Source organism: Cyrtonyx montezumae, unplaced genomic scaffold (genome assembly GCF_038088225.1).
Source record: "Cyrtonyx montezumae isolate F1298 unplaced genomic scaffold, pur_monq_1.0 scaffold_12, whole genome shotgun sequence".
NCBI classification, from domain to species: domain Eukaryota; kingdom Metazoa; phylum Chordata; class Aves; order Galliformes; family Odontophoridae; genus Cyrtonyx; species Cyrtonyx montezumae.
Genome location: NW_027071848.1, coordinates 4,753,726 through 4,779,368, shown reverse-complemented (window position 1 = coordinate 4,779,368; position 25,643 = coordinate 4,753,726). Strand labels below are relative to the sequence as shown.

The 25,643-nt window shown below is 37.4% G+C and overlaps 1 protein-coding gene across 6 annotated transcripts in view; it reads right to left on the bottom strand.

The window, feature by feature from the left end:
* The window catches only part of DLG2 (discs large MAGUK scaffold protein 2), a 1,006,374-nt gene that overhangs the window by 44,644 nt on the left and 936,087 nt on the right, over positions 1-25,643 (bottom strand). For all 6 annotated transcript variants that reach the window (XM_065729952.1, XM_065729947.1, XM_065729948.1 and 3 more), the window contains one exon: positions 11,750-11,926. In XM_065729952.1, coding sequence (XP_065586024.1) covers positions 11,750-11,926 — 177 coding nt within the window. The remainder of the gene's footprint in view (positions 1-11,749; positions 11,927-25,643) is intronic.

Sequence of the window (25,643 nt, the reverse complement as noted above, 5' to 3'; positions counted from 1 at the left end):
AATGCTCCAGGGCAGAATAACTATTTTCAGCCACCCTAAAACACTGTGAAATAGGTGGGTGGTCTTTTTTTAAACTATTATCTCCATGGAAGCAGTATGGAAATATTTTTTTTCCCGATTTATTTCAGTGAAGTGGATGAACTCTGAAGACAAATATGTGCAGGTACTCATAGGGAAACAGTGTAGCCATATAAGAAAAGAACATAAATTATATATTTCAGTTTCCTTGGTCTGTTTCCAGTTTGGTACCAGGAACTGATCACTCATTAATAGATAGACACATTGGGTGAGCTTATCTTCAAGATCAGTTTACTGAAAATGAATCTAGTGTCAAGAATCAAGGCAGCTGCACAAAATGAACCAAAGTGCAGAAACGGAAGGCAAAAAGGACATTTGTTTTGTCAGCTCCCTCATGGCCTGAACTGGGAAACCAGAGCAGACAGCCCACATGTGCCCACTTTGTGGGAGTGAAGAGTCCAGACTATAGTGCGGTACAACACCTTGGTTCAGTCTGCACCATTCTGGTAACTGTATTTTTAAAGGAAGTTGAATGAAAAGCCTCAACAATTATTTGATCCTAATATCCATTGCTTCAATAAATATAGTTTGGGAAATTAAGAGAGAAAAATGTCATTGGCAATAAGCTAAAGACTGGCAAATTCAGATTAAGAAAAACACAAGGTTTACTTTTTAACGGTTAAGAAGTTTAGCCATCAAAATAGCACAGAAGAGGTGTATCTGGCATTCACATCTTAGAATCTTGACAGGAAAAACACAAATTCCAGTCACCAGTGTAGAGTAAAAAAAGACACACAAGGTAGGTTTATAAAGGAGATCGAGCAGTGTTCCTTTTCTGTCCCTAAATACCATGGATCAATATTCTGAGTTCCCATTATTCAGTGAGTGGGTATTATTTTAAAAATGTTTGAAAATATTAAAATCTATTAACACAGGGAGATATGTACAGTACACGTTTTACCTGCAGGAGAATGATATAGTAGATTTTGAAAGTTCACCCCAACTACAAGATTTATACATGGTCTATATTTAACCTTTTAACACAATATGCTTGAATAATATCACCAGTAACTCTAAAAATGATCTCAGAAAGTGTGAGCTCTCCCCTAAATGCAGTGAAACTCCATGAAAACCTCAAGCTGAGAGACAAATCTACTGCAAAGGAAATCTGCTGAAAGGAAAAGCTATTCTTGACCTTACAGAATCACAGAAACACAGAATTGTAGGGGTTGGAAGGGACTTCTAGAGATCACCGAGTACAACTCCCCTGTCAAAGCAGCTCCCTAGCCCAGGTTGCACAGGTAGGAGTTCAGGTGGGTCTTGAATGTCTCCAGAGAAGGAGACTCCACCACCTCTCTGTGCAGCTGTGCCAGTGCTCCGTCACTGCACTGTGAAGAAGTTCCCACACGCATTTGTGTAGAAGTTCCTATGCTTCAGTTTGCGGCCATTTCCCCTTGTCCTACCACCACACTGACAAGAGTCCAACCTCATCCCTTTGCCTCCTGCTCCTTAGATATTTATAGATGTGTGTCAGATCCCCTCTGAGTGTTCTTTTCTCAAGGCTGAACATCCTCAGGTTTCTCAGCATTTCCTCATAAGGGAGGTGTTCCACATACCTTATCATCTTTGTAGCCCTACGATGGACTCTTTCCAGGAGATCCCTGTCTTTTTTGTACCAGACAGCCCAGAACTGGACACTATACTCCAGGTGAGGCCTGACCAGGGCAGAGTAGAGGGGGAGGATCACCTCCCTTGACATGCTGGCCACGCTCTTTTTAATGCACCCCAGAATCCCATTGGTCTTCTTGGCCACCAGGGCACACTGCTGGTCAACCTGTCATCCACCAGGACACCCAGGTCATTCTCCTCAGAGCTCCTCTCCAGCAGCTCATCCCTCAACCTGTACCGATGCATGCAGTTATTCCTCCCTAGGCGCAAGACTCTACACTTGCTCTTGTTAAACCTCATCTGGTTCCTCTCTGCCCAACTCTCCAGGCTGTCCAGGTCTTGCTGAATGGCAGCACAGCCTTACAGTGTGTCAGCCATTCCTCCCAGCTTTGTATCATCAGCAAACTTGCTAAGGGTGGACCCTGACTAATACTTTCATTACTATAGGTAATGCCACCTTTGCAAAATCATCTACAGGATCTATTGGCTCAAGTCACCTATAATTGAAACAGTAACACTGTCTAAGATCATGAATTTTTCTAGGAAATCTAAGTTCAGTCCTGCAAAGCTAGATTGTAATAGCTTGATGAAGTATTTTTATTAGACAATAAATATTATCTGGAGAGAAAAATGAAGTTTATTATATCCTCCAAATCGGTCCAAATATATCTCTGTTTATAACTTTCACAGTTTTACACAAATTGTAATGAAATATCTTCTCTTAAAGTTCTTGGTTTCTAAGTCTGGATAAGAAGTTTGCTTAGTTTTTGGTAATCATTTTTTTTTTTAAATACAAACTCTATTCTTATGATAGAATGATAATTAGCACAACATGTTTCCTTCTGCCTGAGTGGGCTTATATATTTCCTACTGAAACAGAGTGAGTGCTGGTTACTATAGTTACAGTTTAAATTTAGAATAAATGCATTTCTCTGTATGTGTGGAATATTCACACAGAAACAGCTCAAATGCAGCTTTTAAATTAAATCTCTGTTATTAAAAACACATGGACAGTTTTAAACTCAAACTAGCAGATGAAGTCCCCTGATATCAGTAAGAAATGAAGACTTGAGGCTGTATAATTGCCTAAATAGGATGGATGCCTTCTGAGAAAGTGACTGCCTCAAATGAACACAGTATTCAACTTATTAATCTGTGTTAACATTTAAACTCATCCCAATCCTTTCTAACTTCCTAAAACATCTGATTTTAACTTCATTTCTTATTCATCACATAAAGAAAGTTGAAAATTAACCCTGAAGAGTGGACCTTATTTATGAAATTCATAACTGAGTTAGGAGCGATGGCGGGAATGGCTGCACTCTACAGGCAGAGAAGACAGATGAGGAATGACAGAAATGTTCTGCACTGCTTTGAATAGTCCATAAATAACATCATTAAGTGCCGCTAATCCTCCAGGCAAATGTATTAACAGTGTTCATACATGCTTATAATGTCTGCTGAATATTTCAAGCATTTCATAATGTTCATCTCTGTTGAAGAATGCACACAGTTTTGTTCTTCATTACAATTTTTCTGACACTTTCTACAATACAAGTGTTTCATTATTTAGCTAAGACAGAAACTTCCAAGCTGAAATTTCATGTGTCTCAGGGCAATTACAATACTGCTGCTGCCCAAAGTGTCATTGAAATGGGTTAACTGTTGAGGAAAGGCTCAGATATAATAGATGGTTGCACCCAGGATATAAAATTCTCCTAAAGCACTTTGACTCAGGTGCTCTACTGCTTTCCTAGAATCATAGATTGACTTGTTGGGTTGTACGGGACCTTGAAGTCCATCCAGTTCCAATTCCCTTCCATGAGCAGAGTTGCCCCCCCCCAGCTCAGGCTGCCCAGGACCCCACCCAACCTGGCCAACACCTCCAGAGATGGGGCATCCACAGCTTCTCTGGGCAGCCTGTGCCAGGGCCTCACTACAGGAATAGGTTCATTTAATGAGTGAGGGACTTGAAGTATGACAGGAGGTTGCTCTGGTATCAGGAATGCACTTCCCTACTTTCTGAATCATCTCACCACGCAAATGTCTTAAAAGCTTTGTTTCTATGCATGTTCTGCAGAAATCTGATAGAAATTGGTTCTCTAAAGATTTTGTCTTTGTTGAGTGACTACAGCGTAGATTGCAGTGAACTGAAGTTGTTTCTCTAATTTCTTCTTCCAGCTACTGGGACATTTTTGCCAGAGTCAAAATGTGAGCTAAAAATGTTGGGAATTATGAAAAAAAAAAAAAAAAAAGAATATCAGTTTTTTAATATATATATGTATGTGTGTGTGTGTGTGTTTATTTTTATTTGATCTAGCTCTTAAAAATAGATCTTAATAAATATTTAAAAGAAACAGTACTTTGAACATTTTTAGCATGTATCTTCAGTTTAGCAATTGCTTCATTTTAACAAAAAATAATAATGACTCCCCTTATCACCAGGACAAAGCAGGGTTAGGCATGAAAATTTTTCACAGCAGCTAACATTGTGAATGTCTAAATAACAGAGGAGTGAAAATTCTTCATACTCCTCCATTCCTTTGTCTGCTAGAAAAATCACCATCCCTTAGGCAACATTTTCAACAATCATCTGAGAAAAACACTTTTAAAGGAAGAAATGTTTCATTTAGAATGGTATCCATATTTTATTTACCATTGCTGCACAAAGTAGGATTATAAACTGGTTGTCCAAAAGATTAACTGAAGGGGAATGGTTCTCATCTGCCAAATTATGCAAAGACTAAAATTTGCAACCAAGGATTGCCTAATATACACATTCTTCACATGCTCCTTTCTGGTTATAAATCTGCTCAGTAGATTAATGCTTAGGAGTTTAAGAAAAATACAGGTGCAATTTCCAAAACTACTTCATGGCTCGAGTCTCATTTGCAAAAGTTATGAGGATCACTGAGGTTCAATGAGCTTTCAAAAAATGTTCAAAGACTTCCAGCATTCAAATAATAGAATCATAGAAACATAAAAGTCATAAAGGTTGGAAGTGACATTTGAGATCATTGAGTCCAGACTCATAGGTTCCCTACAGTATGTTGAGCAGGAAAGAGTCCAGGCAGTTTTCAAATGTGTTCACAGGAGGAGACTCCACTCCTCTCTGGGCAGCCTGTTCCAGTGCTCTCACTGTTACCTCCGATGTTCCAGCTTGTGCCTATTGCCCCTTGTCCTGTTTCCGGACAACACTGACTCCCACATTTTAGATATTTAAAAACACTGATAAGATCACCTCTCAGCCTTCCCCTAATGTGACTTTGGAAATGAAAACCTCTCATCAAGCACAACTAATGTGGATTTCATGACCCACTTTCCACTTGCTCTCCAACTGTTGTTCCCTGCAGAAACATTACATTGTAGAGTGAAATAGTCTAAGACGATCTGAGATCTGGGACCAGAGAAGTACATCTTGTGTAGTCATCTCCTACATTGATGCTTATTCATGACAAGTTTCTTCGTGTACCTAATTGGGAAGAAAAACTTTCTGGCTGTCCCAAGTTACAACTGTGCAACTGCAGGGAGAGTTAGATCTCAAGAGGAGGTAAATTCTTGAGAAATAAAAAGTGTGAAATATAGCATCACTGTCTGTTGTGGCAACATTCAATTCCATGGCATCTGTACTCACAGAAGAATGTGTATTTCTGCTCTGTGTGCCTAGGATCCTTGTGTGATGGAAACAGAGAGTTATTGTCTCATATGGATGAACTAGGATGGGTGATCTATGATTCTATCAGGGTTAGACACAGATTTCTAGCTAGATTCCCAACCTTGTAGTCTTTCTTGGTAGTAGAGACTTTGCAGCACTTTTTTCAAAGAAGATCAAGATTTTTTTCTCCCATGTATGGTCAACAGAATGGAAAAGACTTCAGTGTTTCCTCAGTAGCATGTTCCAAACTTCAGTTCTTTTGGTTGCTGTTTGCTTCTGACTCATCTTCTGAAGAATAGGAACTTACTACTGTAATGAAGCACCTAAAGGTGTAGTAATTTCTAACTACCATTCTGTTCATTGAAAATAAGTCTTTGGGATTTTTCAAAATGAGATTTTTAGCTCTTTTTTTTTTTTTTTTTGTACACCGAAAGCAAGAAGAAATTGAGTACAACTCAAATCTGACATGAACCTGTGAACCCCCACTGTTGGAGGTTAATGGACCACTAGGAATTTTGTCAGTGCCTTTGTAAAAGCACTAATCAGTCGTCTCAGTAGAGCTGTAAAATATCAAGTGAGACATGCTTTAATCTTTAATAACTGATTAATCACTGATGCAGAGTAGGGATGCAAATAAGAAACTGGTGTCTGGAATCAAATAAAATGGTTACAGTAACCTAATTTGCATGAATTTGGCTCTGAAGTATTTTGCAGAATTAAAGCAATTTTCAAATCCAGCATGAGAACTGAAGAAAGGAGAGTTATCATGTAGAAGAATACAACATAAAATGGGTTCTTGAAAGAACTTGCTATATTTTGCATCTTTGCCAATGTACTTCTTCATGTCTTGCTTCCACGATATCTGTTTTAGATTTGTTGTGCCTGCAACAAATATACATTTGTTGTATTCCATCAAGTGAAGGATAACAGACAATGCAGATCACCATTTGTAGTCCAAATATGTTGACTGAATGCATAGTTTTCCATTACTTCTATTCTTCACACTTCTTAGTTTTGCTTGTGTGAAGCTTCACTGTACCAATAAGGTCTCATTCTCTAAATTATTTTTGAGTATTCCTGAAGTGGTATATTTTGCAATAGAACATATATTTTTCACAAGGAGAAAACAAGTTCTCTTACAGATCTCCACCTTCACCTAGGAAAGCCACTTGCTTATAGAAAGCAGATTGGCATTTGGTCAATGTTTTATGAAAATGGTAGACTAATTCCATTAGGAAGTGACTTCTCATAAAAATGTTGAACACCCTTATTATCTTTAAAAGCTAGAGGCTGTTTTCCTTTTATCTTATCATTGCTAGTGAACAAGAAGAGAGTTATAGATACACATACATAACAATTTTACTCAATACTCTATTTATTTTTTCCCATTAGGTTAGTAAGTATAGTCAGGTAACTTATTTTAGACAAAGCTTACAAGATCATGCCATGTAAAAAAGTTTTATCATCTAAGGATTAAAGTCTTAAGGGATGTTTAGAAAGGTGGACAGTCTGTAGGAGACCATTAAAAATAAAATTCAGTTGAGTGGATAAACATGCCCTTCTGCCAAGCTGAGCAAAATAACAAATTTGAACTGGCTTTTTGCCCACAGGGACTTCTGTGCTGAGGAAACCTCTTGTTCCTTGTCCTTAAAAATGTTTGTGAAACATTGTTTTTTAATGTTTTTTCCTCTCATTTTTTTTCTCAAAGGAAAGTGTGGTTACATGTGTTTGTAGGGAGAATGCTGTCAACACAACTGTGTAGTGCCATCACGCATATTTGTTTGATATATAACAGAGATATGAGTTACATAACTTTTTGCAGTCATATGTATTGCAGCTACCTGAGAATGGAAATCTTGGAATGATGTATCACACAAGTGGTTTTCTCCTATAAACAACAGAATTATGTGAATGCTTTAGTGTTATAGGACCAAATCCGCGGTGCCTACAGAGGGAGCAAATGTACAGATGAGGAGAATTTAGACTAGACTGTTCTGGGGGCAATCTGTGTGAAAGTGCAGACTAAATTACTTTTGGATCCACAGACCCAACAAAAACAGAAGTGCCACAACATGTAAAATACTGAAGTCTGCCATTCATGAATTTGGAGGTTGTTATTGTATGAAGATTACAATTAAAAAAAAAAAAAGGGAGGTGTAAAATCAGTGCTACAGAAAATTGTCATAGCTCTTGAATTAAAGCATCTATGGAGAACTTCAATACACTCTAACGTATGCACATTGGTTTCATGCTTTTTGTTGATTGACCTTTCTGAATGTGAGAATTTTCATTGCGAGAAAAAAGGTTGCTCTGCCTGCTACTGCCCATTATGGGAAGTTGAATCCATTTACTTATCCTGACAAGGGACAGGACAGTAAGCAAACAAAACATTATTGTGATATATATGTAGAAATTAAAATCTAAATCTAAACTGGTACATCTAAATCTAATAAAAATCCAATGTAAATCTAATTCCACTGGTCATTCTAGTATGAAACGTTAATTTTTGGTGATCGCGTAGTAATTCATATAATTAAATGTAGTGCTCAAATAGGACCATAGTCTGCTGAGACATTGGTATAGGACCTGCAGGTAGATGATCTTATAGGTCCTTTCCAACCTAATGTACCTATGAACCTATGAACCTGGGAAATGCTCCCTCGCACAAGAGCTTCCTGCTGTAACTTGGATAAATCTTTGTGATGGATGTGGAACCAGGACATATTTGGTCTGTTATGTTCGTTTATTAATACTATATGAAAAGAACTATTTGGTTACAGTTAAAACACAACTTAAGTCATTTAGACTCCTGTGCTAAAGTCTTATCATTGCCAACATCAGTATCCAAAATCAGAACACTTTTATAGCACTGTATTTAGTTTCTGCCTCAGTCCCATGGTGCAGAACAACAGCAAATACGTACAAATGTCCATAACAAATGGACAAAATGTTGTCTCCAGATGAAGAAAGGGTTACAGCAATACTTTAGCACTGAAGGACGATTAGATTTTGCTGATCCTCAGTGAGATCATCACCTCACAGTTTGTGAGATTTGGTCTCTGCACAGATCAGTGGAGAAATACAAGGCCATTGCCATTTCTGTATTGCCTCTTTCAGGGACCCTCCTTTAGCTGCCATGCTACTCTCCAAAACTCCCTCTTGAAGTTTGACTTTATAATTTAACAGTCAACACAGCACCAAGACCACACATTGACAGCGGCACTGAAATCTGAAGGCAAATAGCTTTCAAACTATTGAATCACTAAGAGATAAAGGCTGGTAATATACATAACATCCTGGAGAGAATAGTGAGTGGCAGCTCCCCCGCAATTATAAATTATGATTAATTCTGATATATCACATACATCATAGAGAAGAGAAAGAGCTTTAGAGTCCTGATTTATTATGCAAAATTTCTCTTTTCAGCTCATGTTGCAATGTCATTGTTTGAAGGTCTCTCTTGGAAAAAAAATATAAAAAAAAGGTAAGAGTAAATGCATGGAAAGCAATTACCATTACACGGTGCCTTAAAGAAATAATATATTGTATGGGTTATGCTTTTCTGTGTATATATACATATACTTTTATATTTGTATACATGTCTATATATGTACATACTAAAATGGAACCGAAGAGGTAAGTGGCTTTCAGAGCTATTCTATAATGATTTAACTTATGAAAAATGCAGAGATTATATATTAGCTATTGTTGGGCTAGAGACAGGGAGCAAACCAGTATGCTAAAAGATCAACTCTGGCACTAATAGCCCCTGGATCTGTATAGCCTCCCCCCAGTCCAAAGTGCAAAACATTGCTGCAGTTCCAAAGGATAAATGAATAGGCAAAGGAAGGAGATCAAACACAAATCACATGTACATGGATACGCATACAGAAGAAATAAAATGTATATTTTTTAAAAATCACAAGCAACAAATTCTAAAGAAAATGAACAGAAATGAAGAACCCTAAAAAAGAACAGAAGAAATCTAAAACATCTTCAACCTAAAGCACCATACAAAGGTGGGCTTGCAGGGGAAGTCACAACTCAGTGAGCAGCCACAGATGCTCTTCTCCTCCTTTTTACCACATCATATATCTTACAATTTGTTATTAAAGATGTCCTATTACACATAATGCACTGCTTATAGCAATAGTCCCATATAAATAACAAGACATATAACAGCAGCCTGGAGAAACCAGCTTACATGTCTGTATTCAGTCAGATGAATGAATTCCAGGACTACCCCTGGACTGAGCCTCTCATTCTCAATAACCAACACACGCAGAGGAAATTTAACTCTGAATTAGTATATTCTGGCAAGTCTGATGAGTTTTATCTGATTGATTGCTCATCCTCACCCTGGGCGGTGTAAATGACCACAGAAATTGCTGGCAAGAGCTTATAGGTCTCAGTGGCACTGAGGGATCATACAGCATCCTGGAAGTCATATCCACTTTTCAGTGCATTGGCAAAAATAACCTTGTATAACTGAAAACTTTTATGAAACAATAGCAACCTCCATGCTCAGGTTTATCACTTCACTATATTAGTGCAGACAGGAAATCAGATGTCATTGATTTTTCCAGGCTGCTGAAATTCACTAGTGAAGAATCAGGATGACAAGCAGATAGCATGGCAACTGGACCTGCATCTTTTCAAATTTTAGCCCCTTATTTTTAGATCCTAAACAATCTATTTGAATCTTTCTCATTTTTTTTTCTCCCAATGTTTCTAAGTCACATCCTTTCTCCAAGCCATATCATATGTCTGACCTTGACTAGAAAGCCTCTGTTTTCGGTCCTTCTTGAATGCAGTTTAGCCAATAAGCCTTAGGCACTTACATCCTCTCCATCATATAGAAGATGCAACTCCACATCTGAATCAGTTGCTTTGCCTTCTCATTCTTTCCCCTATAGGTATTTTATTAGGTTTGGTAGTTATTTGTAGCATTTCAAAGTGTATACCACACTGTGAGAGAGCTCTGTGCACTATCTCTCTTGGTAATAATTGAACAGACTTTCCCCTTTTCCCATTTGTCATGCAATCATGTCATTACAACAGCATTTACTGCATCAATTAATAGTAGGCAAGCATTTCTTTTTCAATCTCTAGAGATTATGTATGTTTGTTTAATGGGCACATTTTCCCCATCTTAAAAATTATAATGTATCTTTTATTTCTGTCTATCATACAACTACAAAATTGCCTTTTCTGAAAATCCTAGTGGTTGCTATTCAAACATGGTAATGATTAGAGAAAATAAGGTCCTTGCAGAGCTCATGTCAATAAGGTTTTCTGAAGGTCTTTCAATTCACTTTTATGTAATTTAGAACAAGGGCTACCACGAGCTCTATTTGCACCCAGGAAAGCTCTCCTTGAAACGCCAGCAGGTGCTCTGTAAAGCACCAGACATTGCATTTTCCCATCATATAAAATGGGCGCAATCATTTATATACTAATGCTAAAGCTGAAATGGCTAGGAATAGAAAGTTTTATGCAGTATGGGAGCATTGCTGCAGAAGAGAAATGTAATGTAGTTTGACAGATTTCATTTTCCTCCAACTCTTTTGGTTCTTGACCTTTCTGTAGCAACTATCAACAAAGGCACAAAGTAATACTTATTTGTGCCACAGTCCTGATACTATCAGAGACCTGTGGACAATTTTACAAAAGCACCTAAACAGAGTAAACAATGGAAAGAAAGGGTAAGACTCAGATGTCTATTTTCTCTCTTCTAGTCAGCATGAATCCATCACAGCTAAAGAAAGATTTAGATTTAGTTTGGAGAATGGATAAAAGTGCCTTCATTTACATTACATGAAAAACATACTCCAATATTGATTATCCATCAGTTTCCAGGCAGGCAGAGATTAAATTAACAGATTTTGAAGTCAAAGAGGATCATTATGTAATTTAGCTTTGTTCTTTACATCACAGAGGCTCAGCAGTTTAATTCTATTACTCTCAGAAAAGAAAGACGTACAGCCTTGACTTGAAAATGTCAAGACATTCATCACATCCCTCAGCAGTTTGATGTAATGGCTAATCACCCCGATATTAAAACATGTGCTCCACCTCAGATTTGGAGCTAATTCCCAGACTTGCATTCTGTTTTTTCTTTATGTGCTGCAGCTCTTTATTAGATGGTGCTCTCGCTTTTTGTTTCCCACCCTGTCTTTCTCTGTGTAGATGTTAGTCCACTATAATCAAGTCAACATTTCAGTTTCCCTTCTTTACCATTAAACAGCCTAAATTCTTTAAATCTCACAGTCATCCAGGTCATGAAATAATGACTGATTTTCTTCTACTTCCCCAATTTTTCAGTAGATTGACACTAACTGTTTTTGTAATAAAATTGAATATTTTAACATCATGGCCAAGGAGGCAGGAGGAGGAAGCAGCACTCACCTTCTCTTGCTGGGTATAACTCCCATCTCCTCACTGTCTCCCTCCAGAGTGACCCTCCTTGCCTGCCACCATTCGTCGTCCGAGGCATTGATGACGTGAAGAATGTCTCCATACTTAAAACTGAGTCCTTGGCTTGGGAGGCCACTGTCTTTGCTCTTGTCATAGTCAAACATGGCTCTATGAAAAGAAGTAAAAATGTGAAGACAGATGATTACATCAGTCTAGCAAACATATACTTTAGAACAATTTGTCATATTTTGTGTTCCACACATTTTGTGTTCCAATTCTCCTTTTCAAAGGGAAAGGTGTCTCTTGGAGGAAAACTTTCCACTTTAAAGGTTATATTTGTGGAATGCATTTGGTTTAAGAGAAATTGAACACTGAAGTACTGTTTTATTCAATAAAAAAGATCATCATTTCAGAGTATCCAGCAAACAAGTTTGATAAACAGAAACTGATTTTGTGACCTTGCCAGCACCAAGTGTTTCTGTTGAAATTGTTCTTTCCCCACACCTCCATGTGCCCAGACAGTGATGCATTATGAAAAATAAATACGAAAGATCAAAACTGTCCTAAGTGTAATTATTTATTTAGGTGTGTGGACATGTCTATGTTAGTTAGAATTTGTTTCAGATCAGCAGTGAGTTTTCAAAAAGAATCTGATATTCCCACTCATAGAGCTTTAGTTTGTGTCCTGGAGATGTGTTATGCTGTGCAAATTAGACTCCTGAAACTTAAAACTAAACTGAAAATTCCCTGACCAGAGTAGGTCTAGTTTAGCATACATTCCTTCCCCGCATGCAGTACCAACAGTTTTGCTGCCTGCATTCAGTTCCCCAGTGCTGCACCAGCTGTTCAAGTAGCCCTGGCTCCTTGCTTTGATGTCAGGGAGTGTGCCTATGCAAAAGTCCTATGAATAGGACATAGAGTAATATATATATGTATATACAGGTTCCATATCCAGAAAGGTCCTGCACATGAATCCCAGAAAGCCTGAACATGAGTGAAGGAGGCAAGCTGAAGTTACCTTGCTAAATCTTAGATCTTGGTTAGGAAATATGTGGGAATACTTTTCCCAAACAAAATGTAGTTTAAACATCATGGCTGACGAGAATTGATGTCTATTTTCCCATAGGGAAATTCCAATAGGACAAATAATATGATTATAATCCTAACTACAGAAAGGCTAGATGAGTGAAATACCAAGAGGGACATAAGTCCTATGCTTTTATTGAAAGAAATAAAGTTGAGGCGATGTTCACTTGTAAACATTTCTGTGAGAAGGATTTGATTTAATTAATTGTTGGGCATTGTAATGTAATTGGAAAGAACGATAATAAATTTATGGGTAGATTTAAAACACTCTCTCCTCTACTGAGGAGATAACTTAAAAAGTTATCAGAGTTATAACTATGCAACCAGAATCATTCAGAAGGTCCCATAAGTACTCATTCTGCACAGAGGACTTGGATCACGAAGAGAAAAAATGTTACTTGGAATATGCCTTCTCTCAAGGAGTTTATAGTCTAACAGGTTCAGAAAAGCTCAGATAAATCTCTCCCAAGACGAGGAAGACAATATCTAATCCTGTTGTTTAATCCATGAGCTTGGAAGTGCTTGTGCCTTTCTTGGTAAATGTTCTTGGAGTGAAAGCAATGCAAAAATTTTTAGTGGCTTATTAGTGGAAATCCTTCAAAAAACATGGCAACAACTAAGTAAAAATTTACCTTTATAAAGGATTCTTATTAGTAGCAGGTCATCTACTGCTTTCTCAAAGAAACCTTCTACGATGACAAATGATGAAGAGACATAAATGCAGAGGCAGCTAAGTACTGTCAGCCATCTCTCCTTAACCAATTAATAACAGTCAATCTCTGAAGAAAAAACAGTGCACATACAGACTTACAAGATATCATCCTGCTGGTATTCACCTTAACAGCATGTAGTGCTCTGAATTTTATCTCTGTATTAAGCTGTTTTCACCTGAGAAATTCACTGAGTAATTGTGTGCCTTGCTGTGAAAGCCTATCAGCATCTCGAAAGTCTGACCACGGAGCTGGCTCCATGATGAACATTACAGTTTTGGATCCACACACTATTTAATCACTCAAAACAGATGAAAGTATCTGCTGTTGCAGAAAACACACAAGACTGTCACTTCCCAGCAGTAAACATCATGCCAAATTAGAAATACTCTGTATTTTGTAAGTTCCAAGATAAAGGGTGTGTATGAAAAGCTAAGGAGGAGAAGTAAATGAGGGCAATCTTCTTTGCCCTTGAACAGATACTTTCACCACAGAGTAGAACTTAACATCACAGAATATCACAGTATAGCTGGCATTAACAATGAATGCAGAATGCAATGTTTGGCATTGACTTAGTTTGATTGGAATAATAATGTGCAACACTAATTAAGATGAAGTTCTAGAAAGACAAGAGAATATTTGAGCACACTTTTCAGTGAGTGAAGGATTTGTGAATGTATGCTCTAACTATGTTGATTACCCCATTACTAAATGAAAATGATACAACAGCTGACTCTTTCCTAAACATATCTGATTAAGAGCCAGGTTTATGTTTATATCATAACTTCATTTAAGCTTTCTTAACATTGCTGGTCAATAGTCTTTTTTTTCTTTTCTTTTTTTCTTATTTTTTTTTATGACAACGAAATGAGTTTCAATTATTTAATTTTTATTTTAGAGCAATCACCAACATCTCTGTTAGGACACATCTGCATCAGAAATTTTCCCATTTAGTCACTTCTGCACAAGGCATTTCACAACAGGCTCCTAAGTTATACAGGGTAGATAAGACATTTTGGATTACAAATCACAGCATCACAATCACGGTGATTACTGTGAGATGTGGATAAAACACCGAAATAGAAAACAGAGCTCACTGAAAACTAATTAAGCAAATGTGGTGAACTCACGACTTGGCTACTTTAGTTCCCATATTAGAAAAATAATAGGAATGAGTGTGATTATCAAAATTATAAAGGACATACGCTAGATTTCCATTAATGCATTTTTCTCCTCAGTTCAGAGTTTTTGCTTGAGTTTTGAGAAAATTGCTTAATATCCTTACAACATCATGAAATAAAAAATAGGTATTTGAGTGCTATATATTGCTGTTGTCTTCTTGGTGAATGTCTTCTACTTGTAGAAAATAAAGAAATGCAGTTCTGAGAAGTGAAACAGAAGATGCAAACATTTAGAACACACCTTATATCAGACATATTCAAGATTACATGAGTTTCTGATGTTATTCCAGACTTCAGAAGTGATCACTGTGCTAAGCTAATCCCAGCAGTAATTTGGACAGAAACTAACAGATTTTATTTTTGTGCTTGGGTGCTTCTTAATCATTTTTTGGATCCCACATCTACATAAAACTTGAGACAAGCATTCCAAAACAGCATCGAAAGTCCTTGCTCAAAGATTGTTTGAAAGGAAAATATGAAAATACTGCCATTGCAAAGTCATAATATGCTACCAAATTTGCAGTGAGTCATCTACATTCCACTATGTGCAAATAGTTTGCCATTAGAAGTACATCCAAAAGCTGCATCCCACTGCATAGTAAAATCACATTTCTAATAGCAGCTCTTCTTACATCTAGAGTAATAAATATTTGTCATAGGGTAAATCATATTATCTTTAAGGAAACAGCCACTCAATTCGTGGTGCAATCCCATGTATTACACACTACTGGCACCCACAATGCCTGTATTGTTAACAGCATTTTAAAAATTAAAAAAATAAGGTACAGAAAGAGTAATTGGACTTCATAGCCTGTGGCAAAAAAGGAAATTTAACAGAGAAACTGAGATTCCTTTGCTGAGGCTATAAATATCCTTTGTAAATAGTCCTCATGATCTTCCTGACAAGGCATGTGATATTAATACATTCACAGCACAGCAATATATTTTACTGAATGCTCGTGTATGTTCAGTGCAAAAAACCCCAAACTTCTATTCCCTTGCCACAGTACCACAGCCAGTGATCTCAATGTGATACAGTTCAGGTACTGTGTGGCAGTTTTATTTGCATCTCTGAAATTACTTTCTTCTTCTAGCACAGATGGGAGTTTGCACATAAATTTACAGGCTGCTCTTTGCCATTTACTTGATTATGAAATGACAACAACATTTAGCAGGAGAGAACCTCAGCTTCTGTAAACAGCCCTAACTCTTCTTCAATCTGCCAGTATATCTGCATATGTAGTAGTTATGGATGTCACCATTTCCTCTGAAAATTTCCTTAGTTGAGATTCTCAGGCATCAGACTTCATAGCATCATCATTAGGGAGAGATACATTATTGTCTCTCTTCTTCGCATCTGCTCTATTCCCCCACTCATTTTTTTTTCCCTACAGATGGGGAAATACAATGCATAGAGGTTTAACATTTGGATGAATTTGGACAGTAATTCAGTGTCAAAGCCATAATTAGACTTCACATTTCCTTATTGTCTATTCTACGCTCTCAGTAATAGATGTATTTCAACTCACTTGCAGGCTAAGCTTAAAGAAAACATTAGAAACAAATAAAAGAAACCTTAGAGTAATTCATTCCTATAGCTACAGCTGTGATAGAAATAACCACTGCAGTGCAATTAAGATCCCATTAAAAGGGTTGAATTTGCACATACTGGCATATCAGTGAAGACTTTCACCTTCTCTTTTCAGCTTCACTATCATTTGGAGAAGGTGGACAGGTGAAACCTGTGTGTAGTGTATATGGAAAGATTGCTTTCTTCCTGTGAGCTTAGGAAGCTCTGAGGTGCAGCTACAATATCTGCAGACTGCCAGATCACCCCAGTGCTAGGAGTGATCCAGTTGGATATGGACACCTTCTCTAGAAGAGTGGGAGTGAATTGTTTTAAAGAACATTTTTCATTAGGAGTGTATTACAACAATGTGGCTTCAACATAAAAGAATCTGAAGTTTGAGACAGGTCTTCACCTCCAAGAAACTGATTCCTTTGGTGTTTTTCTCTTGTTTTCAATCTCTTTTCTTTCCTGTGGATGTTTTCTGTCTTAACGGTCCTTTCATGAAGCTCAACTTTAGTTACTACAGTTGGTCTGAGAGGGATAGGTGTGTGTTGTTGAACTAAATCATGCCAGAGCACTTCAGCATGGTTTCTATTTGTTCTTTGGAAGTCAGCACAGCAAGGGAAGTCAGGGACCAGAAACGTCTGGATACATCTCTATTGTGGTAGAGAGAAGGACACAGGGGAAGGGATACATAGAATCACTGAATCGTAGAATCATTTGATTTGGAAGGGACCCTTAGAAGCCATGTAGTCCAACTTTCCTGCAATGAATAGGGACATCCACAACCCAATCAGGTTCTCAGAGCCCAGTCCAGCCTGTCTCAGAATGTCCCCAGGGATGGGGCATCTACCACCTCTCTGGGGAAATTGTTCCAGTGCTTACTACCTAAAAATCTTTTCCTTTCACACAATTTAAATCTACTCTCTTTAAGTCTGAAAACTTGCTCCTTGTCCTATCAAACCATATCCCCTTGTCCTACACACAGAGGAAGATGATGTCGTGGGACGTGGATCTGGGGTAGGCAACCATGAACACGTAGTTTAGGATGCTAACGAAGCTGATAGGTCTAAGCTGTCACTGATGGAGAACCTGACAGAGTGGAGTTGCCCACACATTTATACCCAAGTCTCTTCCACTTGCTTGCATGTCATTTCTATAGTTTATTCAGCAATTTCTCCATTCACTCGAACCTGTTCTTTATCATTTTGCTCCTAGTGGGAGTTTGGAAGGTAGCTTTGCTATGGACTTAAATAAAAAGAGGCTTTGAGATAGCATCATTAGTTCCAGAAAGATTTCACTAAGAGAAGGGAGAGGTTCTCTTTCCATGTTCACATCAAGAAAGTGGACTACCTTTTCCCCTTGGGGAATACTGTGTTCATTCTGCAGATCCTTCCACGATACTTATAAAAAGGTTTTTTGAAGAACTCCAGAGAAGATCTGAAATAGTGTTATTGTTCAGGAGTGATTCTTCAGGAACAGGTTTCACAGTGAAGCCCCCAACTTACAAGCGAGTTTTGAGTTGCATAATAAAATGGAAAACCTAGGCCTTTTGTTGTTGTTGGTTTTTTTACCCCTAAAGGTTTATTTCCAAGACATGAGATTATTTTTGACTGACTTTAACCTGGCCTGAGGATTCTGCATCCAAATTCGAATGTTCTTCCTTCACCCCATTCAGACTTGTTGAGGCTGCTGCTTGATTGCATCTCAGATTTAAGCCTGAGGAATCTGTGTGGTTTAGCAGCATGGATTCCTGTGTTGTGACATTTAAAATTATCCATATCCACAAAGAAATAGAAAAGTGTCTGAATGTCAAATCAGGGATACCTTAAACTACCAGGTAATTCACCTGAAATTGCAGCCTGTGGGTTGCACAGCTTGATACAAGAGTCAAAGAGTCATTCTTTGATTTTTACTTTTAAACTAATGGGAACTTACTTACTGGCTGAAAATACTAATTTCAGGATATATGTATATATAGTCAGGGAAAATAAAATGTTTTTTTTAAAGACAATGAGATAGAAACACTGGGACTCTGTGTGTAAGCGCCCCATTTTTTCCCAATCCCAAATGTGTCTTCTCTCAAACACAAAATACACTGCATAAAAGCACTGAATTTAGTTTTGTGAAATAAATGGTCTGTGATGGCTCTAAGTATTACAATAGCTCTCAAGGGTCTGTTTTGAGCAGTTGGTTTTTTAGGTAGTTGTCTCAGTCACCCAGTAGCTTGCAATTGCTTTCTCTCAGACCTAATCATGACCCTGTGTCTGTTAACAGCTTTTAAAATTACATTGTGGCCAGCCTGCCCACAGAATTCACTGTGCTCTCAGTAGGCTATAATCAAAGGGAAATTTTCAGCACAGGAAAGAGCCCCACTGATTACATAATTATTACCACTAGCTAGATATATAATGACTTCTTGGGTTTTTTTTGACAATGATTTTAGATTCCTAGAGAACTAAAGAAAAATGGAAAAAATTATCCATATTTGTGATTTTTGTCACTTAAGCATAAAAAAATAAAATGAGAGTAGTAAGACATAGACTTAATGCAATAAATCCATTGATGAAAAACATTCCACCAGACAAAATCCAGACAATTGTGGCAGTGAAATGAGATGATAGGGATTATTTTTTTCAAAAATCAAAATGTATTGCTAGAGTGTTGTCAGTCAGAGTATTCTCACTTATTTCTGTGCAATATGTGTAAGAAGCATTGAATTTTTCAAACTTCTCTAGTATGGGAGTGCTCTTTTGTTCATGTCGTAATAAATCTGTTCATACACTGTAACCTTTAGAGATTGCTTTTGGAAAAGAATTGTTCTCAAGCTATTAAAAATGTAGACAGGGAAAGCCAGGAGAATGCATTAACGAGACAGAACATTGCCTACTTTGTCTCTGACAAGAGAGGACATTTAGGAAAAGTCAAGATATTTGTTTATGGCAGCACCTTTTAGTAATGTTTTCTTCTGTCTTTGAATGTTTTCTTTTGACAGTGAAAGAGTCAGAAGTTGAATTTCCATTGCGGTTGTGCTGGCAGGCTGGCTCTTCTGACATCAAGTGTTGTCACGGATTGGTAAAGCTAATCAAAATTGTTATGGAAATTAATTCTTCTGCCAAATGTGAAGAAATGTACTAATTCCATAAACTCAGTTGGATGCAACTGTTTGAGAAATCATAAAATCCTTTTGTCTTGTGGCCAGAACTTCAAGAGTGCTCATTAAGAGTTTACTCAGTCAATGAGAGGTTGCTGATAGAGTCCTTTATGGTTCAGCAGCAATGCAATACATACTTATTTTTCACTTTGTCTCTTTTATAGAAGACTTTGCAAGATTTTGCAAAAATCCAAACACAAATCAGGCTAAAGCTGTATTTTTATGGAACAATTGTCAAGGAACTCTACATAATTTTTGGTTCATGAAGCCAAACACAGAATCTCTAGAGGCATCAGATTACCAGAGTATAACCATTTGGAAATCAGTAGCTATGGAACAATGCTGAAGGCTTGTGTTGAACTCAGCTAAAACCTTCTAAACAGTAATGAAAGTAACAGGGAAAGTCTGCCTGAAAGAGCAGTACTGGATATAAGAGATGTATTATTTGCTTAACCCATTCTGTGAACTCTGTGAACTTTTATCTGTCACTTCTTACCTATCCAAAAGGAGTTTATCCCTCTAAATTTGATTCCATGATTGGGTTAAATGTTTTCTTGGTAGACAATGTCTTCTATGAATCTCCATCTTTTCTACTTTCCCTTCTTGTGTGGAAAAGATTGAAAATAAGATGCCAGTATACCCAAAAGTAGAATTAAACCAACAAAAAGTGCAAATAAAAGAATAGTCCTTCGTATCACCTCTTAAATTGCAAAACCTATTGATTCTTCTTATTAATATTATATTACTTGTTTTTATGGTTGTCAATAGCCTTTATGAATGGACTTCACAGAGAGAAGTCCTGATCAATCAGTGTTACAAAAAATATTTAACAGCAACTACATGCATTTTAATATTTTTTAAATAAAGTTGCAAGAGGATGATGCTAAACTTCTTAGATTCTGTCCTTTAAAAATGAAATTAAGCCCTTGCAGGTCTTCATGTTGAGGAAATGGAGCTCCTTGCAGCTCATCATTCACTCCACTGCATTCCCCACACACTCCATTCCTCAGAGCCCCAGCTCTCACTCACTAGAAAGCCTGCAGGATTAAGGCTAACAGCAAAAGTTCCTAGATCCCGTTTTTTAAGGTAAATTAAGCACATCTGAGCCAAGGTTTTGTTGACTTTCAATGAAGATTAAGCTCTGAATTGCTAAGTTGCTTTGCAAACATTACCATAAGCAGCTTGAAGATTGACAGAATTTGCCTTAAGCTGCTCCAAGGCTGAGAGGACGGAGGCCTGGTGCAGTAAGACTTCTTCAGTTCCTTTCTTGTGGATGGTACTAGGGCCTGGGATAAGCCAGTCTTTCTGTGACCATGAGTTTTGATGGTTTTTTTTTTCTGTAATGACATTTCCTTATTCTGTCCACATGTAATTCTGATTTATGCAGGCACACTAAACAACAGAACTGGGATCCTGCCTTTTAATATCTTTATTTAAAATGAATCTTGAGGCAATAATAAGCATAAAAAATAAATAGTTCAGGAAAATTACTTGTTTTCTTCCTCTATACTGGTTTAAGAAGCGCACTTTGATTTTAAGCCATCCTCTCTCCTGCAAAAGAGAGATTTGCCTCTAACTCCCACTTCTACTTAGCACTTTTTAGGTGATAGAGGTTTGTAAAAAGCTGTCTTTAAGTTAAGGCAAAGTAATAATAACAGCACTCTACTGAATCAGGCCATGAAAAATCATTTTCTTTAGCAATTATTTTTAAGTAAGCTGACCAATTTCAAAAGGATTACGTAAATTTTAAGTAATGTATTGAGACCTGTCTGTGGTGTGGTACACTGAATGTAATAGAAAATAATTCATGGATACAGTTGCTTTCCTAATGTGGATCATAGGCATATAATTTTTTTTATTAAAAAAAAAATAAAAGGAACTCAAATTTTAGTATGTAAGGCTCAGTTTGAAACTACCACCACTTTTTAAGCCTGGATCAAGTAGTTATGCCATGCCAGAACCTAGATAAACCTTAATGTTAGATTTGTGTGCGCAAGAAATATAAGACAGACAGAAATGATAAAAATCAAGTTTCTCTCTCCAGAAGCTATAAATTAACAGTAACTCCCTCCATATGGCTCACTGGATATGCTGGCATATTTTCTCTGAACATTTCCCTCTAAAATATGGTTTTGTAGCTGAGAAAGTTGTACAGATATTGTAACATGTGTCCTTGTGTGGCATGTTTATAGTCCAAAAATGTCCACATTTCATGGTGCTGATAACCTCTATGAGACACTTTGGTGGAGGAAAGTCCTTTGTAAGAAAAACAAACCTTGTCATTAAGGAAGATGTGAGAGGCCTGACATCTTGCTGCCACAGTCAGAAGAAGCAAATCCCCCTCTTCCTGTAGAGAAATACGTAGGCAGTATGATGATAACTTTTCTGATAGTGCATTCCCTGATGTAACAGGCCCTGTGGTCCTCAAGCTCCAGAGCACATTTAGGTACATACAGATATCAATTGATCACTGTTGGAGCTGCTTCAATTGCATGAGAGAATCTCATTAGGAAGGTTATAAGCACTAGTAGGCAGGGTGGTCCTGGAAGACATTCAAAATGCAGCTGGATAAGTCCCTGAGCAAGTTAATGAAGTTAAGACTGCTTTTATAAGGGGCCTAGACAAATAGCTTCAGGATGCTCACTTCCAAGCTAAATTGCTTTGATCTATTCAGAAACATCAAGATATGAAATATGCTAACAAACAGGATTTTATCTCAGATAATATTTATCAGTTTTGGTTCTATCAAGACTTTTCATTTTCAATATATATCCTGTAGAAAATGAAAGTCAGGTATTGGTCACTTATCATAATAGGTAAAAATAATTTGCGTTCATTGAAGTTCCTAATATGTGCAACTGAGGATGGCATAGGAATACCTAAGCTATGTACAAGTCCAGTTGATCTCCATGACTGTGCACTTCTGCTAACCCAACCCTGAAAACACAAGAGCCACGGTTAAGGCTGTACTCCACTATGGCTGATACAGCTGCACTGGAGTCATTTGGGAACTATACTGTGTCCAGTAGCTCAGTTGTCTTTGCAGTGTAGGCACTGCTGGTGTGACTTTAGACTCGTTGGTTTTGCTCTTATTTTGGGAAGACAAATTCGGTGCAGCGCAGAGATTGAGTGAATCTAAATTCCCTGCATAGTAAGGGTACATATGAGTGCCTATGGGGACGCGTTCAGAACACGGAAGTTAAATAAAAAAAAATAGGCTGATAGGTGTGAACATTTCCCTAATTCAGTGTGCTGATTTCCTACTTGTAAAATAAGGAGAGTATTGTGAAGTGGCTGTATAAACTACGTGTAGAGGGTGAAATCTTGATTTCAATAGAAATGACATCTATTGAAGCTACGCATTTGTCAGGAAACCCTACAGTGTAAATTACACTGTCATTTAGTATATATAGCTTATATAATATCACTCCATTACAATGATTTGAGTCCTGCAGAATAACAGCCTCAAAATGCAAGTCCTTTTTTGATTCTGATATACCAGTGAGTTGTGGAAAAACAAACAAGAAAGTGAATAACCAAATGTCTCTGACTGAAGATAAATATTTCTTTCACTTCATGAGGATAAAATTAATTGAAATATTCCTTAAGGGTTTTTTTTTTTTGCCTGGACAAATTATTTTGCATGTTCTCATCCAGCATGAAAAGAGCGATGCCATTTTCTGGATGGTTTAAGGTCTGAGGAAGGATGCTCTCTTTGGAGAAAGCTGTGGTATACAGCAGGGAGAGGATCAGACCATATGTGCTCTGTTCCTATATGTTCCCTAAACATCTGCTACTAACAAATCTCAAGGAAAGGGCAGTTGGCTAGATGGACCTTTCTTCTGAGCCAAAATAGCTGCAAAACCGAATTGCTGTTACTTTTAGGGTGGAAAATAGATCTGAAAGGTGGGAAATTGAATCTAACCGCACAACTAGCCTGTGTTTCTGGGCTCTCAGCAACCTGATCAAGCTGTAGATGGTCTTATTCATTGCAGGAGAGTTGTACTCTAGTACATCTATGGCCCTTAAAGGTCTCTTCCAACTCAAATGACTCTATGAATCTATGAATCTATGTTTGATGTTTAGAATTATTTTAGCACCCTGAAGACTGCTATAGAGTAAAAAGTGCTATATTATATTTTGAATTTTAAATTTATAATTTTAAAACCCCCTTTGCATGTGTGCTTTGGATTTCTAAACCATAACACAGCACTTGGTTCCCAGACACTTCAATAATTTTCTTAAAGCTCTATGAATGCATTTCTCTTATGTTCAGGTATATTATTCTTGTCTCTGGTCATACAGGCTCAAACTCCATTCTGTTGTTTAGGTCTACTTGTGACTGTAAGTGCAAGTGCTATCTATTCTGCACTTTTCTTTCTGTCTCATGAACTCAGTATTTCTCATCAAGCATCAGCTGAAGAAATATCTGTTTCTCTAGCAAAGTCAGAAATGTTTCTGTTCCATAGCTATGATTTATCACTGCAGTTCTGTCATTACTCTGTAAAGCAAACCAGTTTAATGAGCACGTATTGCAAAGAGCAACTTTCAGTTTTTCTATATAAACAAGTCAGTACAAGATACAATATGGTGAAATAAAAATAAATTAAAAAAGCCCTTAAAAACAGACTATATAAAATGAAACTTAGTTTAAAGGTTCATTAGCTTTATGATCTCTCTTCCTTTAAATAACAGATACATGCACTATTTCCTTTATCAGAAAGTCATTTATTGGAGAGCCTTCCTTGCAGAATGCAGCTGCTTCTGACAATTAACTTCAAAAAAATCTTCTCAAGTGTCCCAAATAGGAGAGACAAGACTGAAAATCTTTATATCTCCTGCAGCTGCAGCAATAATACATTGCCACTGATTTATCAGTCTCATTGTGTTACTGTTGTTTGGTGAGTTGGGATTTTTCTTGATTTGTTTTATTAGTTTCTATTAATGTTCCTCCCTTTATTCAAGGCTGAATGATCTCTTGCATGCAGCAGTGGAGATGTGTGTTCTTTCAGATGATCTCTGATGAGATCAGCCCATGTCCAGGCTCATTCACTGTGTTCAGTGACAGGCATGGCCTTGCATTGACAAACTGTGTGTAGGAACACTGGGGAGAAGAGCATGTCTCCCCTTTATCCTCTCAAATACAAACCTCAAAAATGGGACGAAGAAAGGCTATCTGAGCTGTAAGACATTATTTTCAGTGTTGTGAAAGAGATAATTTTCCATTTCTTCTCAACTGCTTGATGGCTGTTCAAGCAAGATCAGTGTTGAGGAACTTGGGTACTCAACTTTAGCTAGAGTCTTAGCTTTTTCAGTTTGCTACTGTAGGTATCCCAAGCCTCAATGTACCTATTGTCATTAATCCAAACTTTGGCACCCGATTCCTCTGTCCCTTCCACATTGATGCCTTTCAGGCACTGAGATCATCCCCTGAGATTTTCGTGTTCAGAGGAGATGAAAATTGGAGGATTTGCAAACCTGAATGTTCTATTACTCAGAATTCTTTACCAAATGTGAACTGATAGGACAAGAGGTAACGGACTCAAGCTGCACAAGAAGAGCTTCAGGTTGGATATTAGGAAGAATTTATACTCAGAAAGAGTGGTGAGATGGCTACCCAGGGAGAGGGTGGAGTCACTGTCCCTGGAGGTGTTCAAGGAAATGGTAAATGTACTAGTTAGGGATATGGTCTAGTGGTACTGTTGGTGGTAGGTGAACAGTTGGAACAGATGATCTTAGTTACCTTTTAGAACCTTAATGATTCTATGATTCTCCAGGACCCAGCATCTGCATCTATAAAGGAGGGATGGATGACATTTGCCTGTCTCACAGGAGAACAGATAACTACAGGAAGAATTGTACACCATTCAGATACTAAATACCAATTATACAAGGCACTGGGGTGTAATAAGAAAGCTTGGAAAAGAAAAGGCCATAGCAATAAAGCCAAATGAATTATTTACTATCAGCACCAGGATGAGTTTCAGTATGAACCCACAGAAGAACCTTTAAGACTTGTCAAATCAATTGAGCTGTCTGCACTTGATATGTCAGTAGACAAAGTTTAATAACAAATCAATAAAGTGAATAGTAATAAATGACTAGGGTGAGATGAGTGACTCAACGATGAGGAAGAGTAAAACGCAAAGCTATTTTTTGAAGGAAGACCACAAATAAAAAGTCT